General features: G+C 40.2%; 1 protein-coding gene across 1 annotated transcript in view; it reads left to right on the forward strand.

Annotated features, from left to right (window-relative positions):
- si:dkey-54n8.4 (coiled-coil domain-containing protein 92) overlaps positions 1 to 7098 on the forward strand; it is a 12286-nt gene extending 5188 nt beyond the window's left edge. Inside the window, exons 3-4 of the mRNA XM_035679448.1 lie at positions 2208 to 2255; positions 5109 to 7098. Coding sequence (XP_035535341.1) covers positions 2208 to 2255; positions 5109 to 5824 — 764 coding nt within the window. The 3' untranslated portion in view covers positions 5825 to 7098. The remainder of the gene's footprint in view (positions 1 to 2207; positions 2256 to 5108) is intronic.
- Positions 7099 to 10250: the final 3152 nt, after the last annotated feature.

Below are 10250 nucleotides of genomic sequence, written 5' to 3' on the forward strand. Positions count from 1 at the left end.
ATCACAATGTGGCCCTTGTCAAAGTTGCCCAAATCCATCCTTTTTCCTGCTTCTAACACATCAAATCCTACCCACTGACAGGTGCAATGATAACCAGATAATCAGTGCTTTTCACTTCACCTGTCAGTGCGTTTAGTGTTATGGCTGATCGGTGTGTATCAATATTTGCTTGGAAAAGCATATGAATGAAGATATTTTCAAAAACATTACATTATTGTGGCACATTAGAAATTAATGTATTTTTCCAAATACATTTCATTGAACTTAAGCCTATCCCTTAGTCTAAAATGTGGCCTTCCTTCCCTACTATCTTTCTTCCTCCCCTCTTCCTCCTCTCTGTTCTTTTTTGTCTCTTCATGCCAGCTGCATGGGTGGGCGTGCTGTGCTGACTGCAGAGGGAAGCAGAAAGGGTGTGACAGGGAGAGCAAGAGCAGAAGAAAGGCTCTCTACATTGATCTAGACTATCTTTTTCATTATAAAATGCAGATTAACAGTATCACCTAATTTTTTTACCAGTTCTACTTTATATTTACAGTAAACATCTAAGTGAGTTTTATTAGAGAGTTACAGATTTAAAATTATGGCTTTCTCCTTTCTTCGCGTTAAACTAGTTTACGATCGTCACCCGTGGCTGATTGAAAAGGCTCATATTTCAGGCTACGGGAAATTGAAATAGGACAAATCTATGTCACATTAATCTAAAATCTACTGGTATCACACACACACACACACATTAATGAATGTGCTGAATATGGAGATTTGTCTGCATTCAAGCCTCCCTGATGTACCATCAAAGTGACTGACAGGCCAGACACAACCAGCAGTCTGACCCCCACAAACCCCCTCAGAGACTCTAACCTGGAATATTTCTATCAGGGACAATCCAACACTGCTAATAACCAGTCTGAAACATTATCTTCTCAAAAACATAAACCATTAGTTGTTGTAATGCACTGACATGAGATATAATACATCCAGTATCCAGCCAGATACATGTATTATATCATGTAATATTTGAATAATCCTAATCATGTTGGTGGAGTATCTCCCAGTAACACTATTCAGCTCCTTTACTACTTTCTACACTGCAAAAAAAAAAGACATACAATCATGTTTGTCATCCAAACTGTTTTATTATCCAATAAAATAAAGCCGGGCGAATTCTGCTGACTGTCCAGTGCCTGTTGTCTGTCTGTGTTTTAATGGCAAAAGACAAATGGATGCGAAGGCCGTCCACTAATGCAAGACATAAAATCCATCTGCAGTTTGACACAGAGTGCAACGGTATTTAGGAGAAACACAAACTGCACAATACATGTTGGTTATTTCCCACATATAATATGTTTTCCAGCCCTGGCAACAAGGCAAAGATTAAGATTCCTTTGTTTCCTGACACAAAAGGGTGAATAATTAACAACAAAAAAACGGTTATCAGCCAAACATCGGTGTTGGTATCAGCCCAGAATTTCTTAATTAGTGCAACCCCTAAATTCAATACACACCAGGAAGTCACCCTCATTCAGCAAATGTTAAAAGAAATCAATTGAAAACATCGTTATTGACCAGCTCTCCATATAAAATCACAAATCAGCTTTATAATCCATCAGTCTGCAGGATGTTCTAGGGAGAATCTGTAAGAAAGCTGAAATCTGCCACAGCCATTGCCAGTGTAACCCACTGTAAAGGGTTATTCAGCTACATCAGAGGTTTGATAAATTCGCCTCTGCTTACGTTTCTTTTATTTAAAAAAAAATCTTTTTAGGGTTCCTATTTGTTTGGTTTGCATTCCCTCTTGAAACAAATTGCACAGCCAGAAGTTTTCATTTAAGTGAATATTGATTTCAGTGAGGAATGCTAATATGTCTTATTGAGGTTACAGTAAAGAACGTTTTTCTCCAGACCGTGACAAGTAATGTAACATTATTGGCCAAGTCTCTGACACACAGTCTTTGATGTAAAGTTTCAGATTTATCTTCATAAATTATGTATGAGTGCACTGAAAAAGTGCTGCAAAACTGCATCAAGCATCTGTTATGTTAACCAGCGACAGAAATTTTCAGTATACAGCTTTACTAAGACATTCCAGCACCGTTGAGCATCCCTTTTTAAGCTCTAACAATATGATTTCATGTGTTTTTTTTAATATATTTTCTGTCTCTTTAACTGCTCTTTCCCGTGTTTTTTGTCTTTTCTCCTGTGTTTTTCAGAGCTGACAAGCGAGCTGAAGGTGAAGCCTCCAGGCAGGAGCCAAATAGGTTTGTTAAAAAAAAAAAATCCCATCAACGTCTCTCCTTCATGCATCTGTTTTTCCTCTCCTGTCTAAACTTTATTTCTCTTCCTCTGCACTGGAGACAAAACAACAGACACACGTCCACCATAACTCCTGTAACGCCTGCATCCCTTCCCGCCTCCCTGTATCCTTCCCACCTCCCCCCATCCCCCAGAGGATAGATCCCTGTCAGCCCCCCTCTTCTCACCCATGCCTCTCTGTCTCTCCTCATTTACTTACCCACAAAAATCATACACAGACTCAATCACGGGTTCAAGTGCTTCCCTCTATGTGTTTATTAGCTTTTTTTTTATACATATGTGTCATTTTCCTGTGTGAAAGGAGGTTGTTTACAGCTGTGTGGGAGCTGCACACACTCGGCAAAGACAGCATGCCTCAACATATTTGGCTCATAGCTGACATGTGCAGGACCGTTTGTGGTCTCTGGATGCGGGGATGCAGAGATAGGCACCATTTTGTCACAGCGAATTAGAGACAGACCAGCGAGAGAGAAGTCAAAAGGCTGCGCGAATGTGTGTGTGTGCTTGTAGAGAGAAGGGTTGGGGGGGGGGTGCTTGGCTGCATTACTCAGCCATTAGACCCCATCTCCCTTTTCCAGGACAGGTTATCCCCAGATCCATCAATACAGCACGGCCCTCTGTTCTGCTCCCACCCTGACAAATTGATCCATCCTCTTTTTCTTTTCCTGCTCTCGTTTTTCCCTCGTTGTCCCAGCGGGGGTGTCCACTTACAGACTTTGCTGAGAACAAGCGAGACGTAGAGGCGAGGAAAAGAGAGAGAGAGAGGAAGAGGTGGAAGGAGAGAGGTAATGAGAGGTAGCGAGGAGAGAGATTAAGGGGGAAGACTAGGCGGCGGGATGCGGTCAGCTGCAGACATGGAGGAGGGAGAAAGAGGGGTATGAAGGGACGTGAAGATCACATTAGGTACTGTAGTCTATAGTTAGCATATGAGCTCAACCTGGGTGTGGTGATGGGCGACAGAAAACCTGAGACTGATCGCTCCTCTGGGGATTAATCCTGGAAGATACAGGGTTGAGGATATAGAAGGAAGGAAAGAGATACTAGAAAAGGTAAATCACAGATGAAAAAGGACCTATGATGAAAGTGAAGTCAGAAAAATAATACCAGAAAGACATCCGATAAGAAAGAGAAGCAGAGCAAGTGAAAATGTAGATAATAAAGCAGTAAGATGTAACAGAGTCAACCTCAAACCCAAAGCTTTTATCAATGTATGAAACACCCTATTACATTTAAGCCTAATATGAATTCTAGGTTTTATAATTTCACCTCCAGGACTCACTAAACCTCCCTCCGCCCCTTTGGGATTCTCCTACTCAGCAAACCTGACCTATTTCTATGGTCAGAGGCATCAGTGCCGGCCTCTGTGGATGTAAGCTCCTTCTCCTCTGGCAAGCCTTCGCTCAGTCAGCCCTGAGGTTGCTGCACTGACTTTTCATCCATACCTCGCTCTCCTCGGGGGAATTTTACTGGAATGAAAGAGCATAAAGGTTGCCTACAGAAGCAAAAAAAAAAAAAGCCCAATAAGCAGTATACTGCGGTTAAACCTGACCTTGGCAGAGAGGTTGAAGTTCATGTGGAGGGGAGGCCTCAAGTTGTAGTGTTTTATCTCTTGGGAACAATGCCGAAATAGGATTTAGCCAGTGAACTTTTGTCCATATGTGAGAATATATCAGATCGCAAGGACTATCTTTATGTTCTTTTGGTGCTGTACGACTACTCAACACAACATTTAGTGATCTGGGCTGGCTGGTTTTCTCTCCCTCGCTTGCCTTATGTGAATACTAATGATTAATTCATCGTTTAAGTCGTTTATCAAGTAAAAATGCAGAGTTAGCCAGCTTTCTAATGTGAGCAGTTTGCTGCTTTTTCTCTTTACTTTTAATGTAAATTGAATCTATTTGAGTTTTGGGCTGTTGGTCAGACATCCTGTTTGGCTTTGGGGAACTGTGATTAGGATTGGATTTTTAAATATTTTTTGGGCATAAACTGATTGATGGATATATAGAAGAAATAAATGACACAGTCACCTCAGTTGAATCAATCTCTAACACAGTGTAAACAGAAAGTGAGTGAAGTTTTTATCTCTAGTCTTTGCATTTTGCGATATTTGTTCATGTTAAATAAATTACACAAACAAAAGTTAAATATTTGAAGTTTTTCTGAAATAATTCTGGAAGAAATTTGACTGTTTGATTCATCTAAAAGACATATTTGTGTATGCATCTATCTTAAAAACAAACCCTAAAATATGACACTAGATGATAAAGAATAAATATGGATATATTTCCCATCTCTAGTACAGCCTGTCAATTGATTACCATTTCCATATGTGTGTAGTCTCCTTCTACTGCTCTAAAGCCACCATACTGTACCATTTTCTAGCTCACAGATTATCCAGTTCAGACTTTGAGAGGACACTGGAGATTGACCAAATACTCAGGCCAGTTAACTATTTCCGTATCTATTTAACTGAGTCAGCCTAAATATGTTCTGGACAATCTCTGAGTAGTGCCTCTATCGTCATGTGTGCTGAGGATTAGAGCTGCTGTATCGAGGCTTATAGAGATATGTACTCTGCCTCTATGTTAATGCAGTGTGTATTAAACTGTGTGTATGTGCCATGTATTGTTTGTATAAATGTGTGTGCTGATGTTGAACACTGTAGTAAGTTGTTGTTTTTGAGAATTATTAAGCTGTTTCTGTAAAGATACACCATGTAACTCCTTGCTCATTTTATACATGGAAACACTGAATTTAATATGTTTATAATTAACACTCGCATTTCTGGTCCATCTCAGAGTTACAGGAGGAGGAGGAGCTCCTGGAGGCCAACTGTCAGCACTTGGAAAACTGTCTGGCTGAGCGGGAGTGCACCTTAGGAGAGCTACGCAAGGAGCTGAGTCACAAAGGGGCTTTGGTGGGAGCCCTCAGAGCCAATCTCAAGGAAAAGGAGCGCCATTTCCTGGAAGAGCTCAAACGCCGCAGCCACTGTTCCACCATCCTCAACACGGAGCTGCAGAAACAAACCGAGGCAGCAGCATACCTCTCCTTCCAGCTGCATGCTGCCAGGCAGAAACTGCACCACCAGCGGATGCAGCAGAGGCAGGGACTCCTTGCCAGAGCCAACAGTCAGGGGGCCCAGTACGGTGCTGAGCAGAACTCTGGTTCTCTACAGATGCCATCAGGAGCCTCCCCTTCCTCTCCAGTGGTTAAACCCAAGCGTAAGAGTGCACGAGCATCTTCAAGGGTGGAGCGTGCGCGGGAGTGTGTGCCCATAGAGAAAGTGATGGGCCCTGAAGAGCCCACAGCGATGCCGGACCCTGCGCTCTTCCTCCACCCTCGACGGCACAGGGCTCGCTCCAGGCACACTGTGGCACAGAGACAGCCTTCGCTGGGCCTGGAGAAGGAGGATGAGGAAGGTGGTGGGGAGGGGCCAGTGGAGCCCCAGGATGAAGCTGCCAGACTGATGTCTTCAGCTGCAGCGCCCCCTGCTGCTGAGACAAAGGCAGATTAGTGACTACTGTGACCTGAGCTTTTAACTGCAGTTTGATCACTGTATGATTATCTTCTGTCAGACTGTTAATCCTGTTAACTGTTGTTCTGCACCTTGACTGATACTGAGACTGGTTTTAGCTATTGAATTATATTACACTTATTGTAGACACTTTTTTAAGATGGACTTTGATATAACCTTAAATAATTTGCAAAGCAAAACTTAGTAAGTGTCACTTTAAGTCAGTCTTAAGTGAATTAGATAAATGATCTGTTTACACTGGTGTCTCATGCTCAATATACAGTGGGGCCTTATTTCAAAGCAACCCCTTTTTGATTTATGAGTTGTGAGTTTGACCATGGTAGCAACCATTTATGGTGGACTACAAGCCTTGCGGGGTGGCCCAACCAAATGTGACCTTTCAAGGCCAACCATAAATCAACCATGTGACCAAACGTTTGCGTGGCCCCTGACTGAGTGACAGCTGAAATATCGGATATGGCGTTCACGTCTGTGAGTCCTCCATGTGAAAAAATATAGATTGGAAGGAAGTGTGTTCCTGTTATTTGGGAAAAAACAACGACAACAGATTAGAAACAATAATATTTGAATCCAAGACTGCTCCATATCACTCTATTACGTTATATATCGATCAATCGTATCTGTATTACACTTCAAACCATTTGCCACAGAAAATATTATCTGATTTGTTGAAAGGAATTCATGAAAATAATTTATCAGGACACTTAAATATAATTCCAGTATGGTCTCAATTTGTGTTTCCCCTAACCTTTACCGAAACCTTTAACCTCAACCTCTTATCTCCGAAACAACTGACCACACGCCAACATAACGACAGAAGGCAACGCTTCAGGAAACACTATTTGAGGGAGAAACAGAGATCTGCCAACAGCTGAAACCGTTTCAAACCAGTGTTGTGCGAGGTATTAACAGCAGGTAAATGTAGCAACAATAATTATGCTTCACCATGGCCTCAAGTGACAAACTTTAAAAATAGCAAAGTGTATTACTGATTATTATACTTTATTTCAGACCATATGAAAAAAATGATACATTTTACAACCATTATACGTATCACACAGAGCATCAAAAATATAAATGCATATCATAGTAAACTAAAAATTAACTCTCCACATCTCAGTACTTACGTAACACACTTTTTTTTGTCATTATCTTAAGAATACATTTCACCTAATTTGTGGTTAATAAAGCAGCTGTTAACTTGCAGGACACGTGCAAACTTTGTATCTTGGACTAAATATTTAGTGTCTAAAAGCTACACATTGAGGGCAGGCTGTAGTGACTGCCTTGTATAAACAGGCCACATTCAGGTGACGATATGATTGAACCGTTGGACCATGTGTTTCACTCAGGTGTGGTTTGTGTACTAAACACACACACACACACACACACACACACAACTACTACTTCAACTTATTTGTGTTTGAGGTTGTTGTGTTGGGGTTTCTTTTTACCTCAGGAAAAATGGATAAACGAGAACGTGACTGGATCTTTTGGTGTTTGAGTTTGAAGATGGTCTGTTTGCAATGTGTTCCTTTTTACATTTTTACACAGATTCCCAAAGTAGCTGTGTTACAGCGCACGCCCAGAGAGTGACTGTGTACTGTAAATGAAGAGAAGGCAGGCTCAGCAGAAAGCTGTGTGTGTGTGTGTGTGTGTCCTCTGTTATCAAAACACATGCTCTTGGTGGCCCCTAGTGTGACAAGGAGCAAATAGCACCTTGAAAAAAAGACAATTTCTACTTTAATTGATTATATTTTAATGTATTTTGTGTTATTGCTTCACTGTTGTCCACTTATACCCGACTGTAATTGCTGCCTTATAATAGAAGAGCTGTGGATATAATGCAGTGTGGAAACTTAAGACATTTATTTACTAAAGTATTGCGTCCTTTTGTTTCTGAAACACTTTTCTAAGACTATTTGGGATTTGCATATAAAGGTTTACTGTATGTAATGTGGCACCTTAGTTATTTTTGATTCAAATTTTTGTCACAGTCGGTCTGTACTTGAGCCATGACGTAACTGAGCATCAGTCAGTGTCTTTGAAATGAGCCCTCCCGTAGGACTGAATTTAATTGTGATTAGCTGCTGTGAGGCTTTTCTCGCCTTCTACAGCTACCGGTTAGAAGTTTAGCGTTAAGTTTTTTTGCAGTATATCTTCAATAAAGCAATATATCAATATATTTATATATTATTAGTGGGTCACGTCAGCTGGTTTTAAGAACACTTCAGGTGTTAAAATAGATTTTATGATTGTTTAACTTTGTATTTTGTAATGGTTGAGCTCAGTATGTTTTGCTTATTAATATTTTTCTGAACTGTCTAATAGATTGTTTGTTGACTGTCTGTCTGAATCTTTACAGGATTGAATTCTTATGTTACAGTTAATAGGAGGCATATCCAAGCGAGGAATTGATGACATGCTGCATGTGAAGCAGCATTAAGCCAATGGGCATATTATTATGCCACACGAGACTGTCTGGATGAAAACGAACTAAACCTGTCTTCATTTTTCTTTTCTTTTTTAAGCAAAAATGCAAATGTGACAAGGGTTTTCATTCACCTGTCAGCTGGTAAAGCCATTAGCATGACTGTGTGCACTACTCTTCCTCAAGTTTTATGAGACAGTAGGGGATAAAGGTACAAAGCTGTCTTGTTGAGAAACTGTTTTTTTCTGAACTTGGACTGTTAAGACTTCATCACTCCACATGTCATCCAAACGAAACAGCAGATAGATTTAAGGCTCCATCCACCTTTTAATAATCTAGTTAACATCCTGCATCATCTCACATTTTAGATGATCTGTACTTTGGTAATTATGTAACAGCTTGATAAATGATCAAAATACTGGCTGCTGTGTGCGAGGCACTGGTGACTTGTTTGCCTGCTTTTGAAGGAGAATGCTAATGAGCCAAAGAGGCCCACCACTAAAAATGAACATGAAGACGAAGGGTGCGATGCCTTAATGAAGATGTCTTTTCATGAATATTTCAGAGAGTAAATCTCACCGCCTGATTTGCTTTTTATACTTTTCAGACGATACCACAGTTAATCTCACATCACTCTGAACATAGCAAGAAAGTAGATAATTTACTCACACCCACAGGGAACGTCTTCCATCCTTTCTAAACGCCTATATAACAATAACCCTAATCCTCATAATAATAATGAGAACAAACGTCAGCAGCAGCGTCTTCAGGTCTCGTCCTTCTGGTTGAGGTCAAATTTTGCATCTTTGAGAGACATTTCAGTGGCCTGTACGGTGCCATAAAGCATCTTGTTTGACACATTATGTGGTCTCTAGCAATAATGCTGTGTGGTACCCAACAGGGAGATGTTGCTCTGGGTCGTTGTATGGTTTGGTCATCGGGGGAGCAAAAGCTACTGACTGATTACCGCATATACTGTGTTAGCTTCCTATAGTGATCGACTGTACACATAATTGGAATAAAATGAAGGATTGTCAAGTCTGCTGCCTGCTTGTTATTGTTGCTTGAAGGTTTATCAGAGAAAACCTGATTTGATAGAAACTGAGAATTAATTAGCTGGTGATTAAATGATGAAGCTCGATTGTTTTTGTTTTGTTTAAATCACCCTCGATGGATGAGAGACTGAAGTTCATTTGGTTGGAGTCAATATCACCTGAATCCAACAGCACAGCTTCAACACAGCTTTATTATATAACAAAAATAAATAAATAACTAGGGTGTTATTTAATTTAGATCTTTCTGTACATTATTCTCTTTTACATTCATTATCTACGATATTAGTCAAGCCACTAAGATATAAACAATTTACAATAAACATAAAAGTAAAATGCTTTGGATCTCTCTGAGAAAGACCAGCCTCATTTTCTGTGTATTTGTTTTGTAAGAGGAGCCTGAAACTCTCCTGATACGGTTATCTGCACCTTGTAAAATGTCATTACATTAAAAAAATACAATGTTTCAAGCCCAAATTGGCTCTTTGTTTGGTACAGAGGAAGTGATTCCTCAGGATTTATTTATTTTTAGACAAGATAAATTGTTTTCACACTGAGGTGAAGGTGCATACACATTTACACATTGTATTTAAAGGTCCAGTGTGTAACATTTAGGAGGATCTATTGTCAGAAATCGAATGTAATATTCATAGGTATGTTTTCATTAGTGTATAATGTTGTATATGTTGTGTTTTTGTTACTTTAGAATGAGACGTTTTTATCTACAGATGCTGCAAGTTGCCCGAGTCCTCCATGTTGAACCAGCGTAGTTCTACAGTAGCCCAGAATGGACAAACCAAACAATAAATAGAGCCTTTTGCATTTTTCAGGCATATTGCAGCCACTGTAGTTTCTCATTTGTGCTTGGAGCTGAAGGGTGAAGTGAGGGAGTAACTTTTGACACTTTTGGTCCTTTAAGTTA

Source organism: Morone saxatilis, unplaced genomic scaffold (genome assembly GCF_004916995.1).
Source record: "Morone saxatilis isolate NCDOM2014 unplaced genomic scaffold, NCSU_SB_2.0 Contig8, whole genome shotgun sequence".
Taxonomy (NCBI): domain Eukaryota; kingdom Metazoa; phylum Chordata; class Actinopteri; family Moronidae; genus Morone; species Morone saxatilis.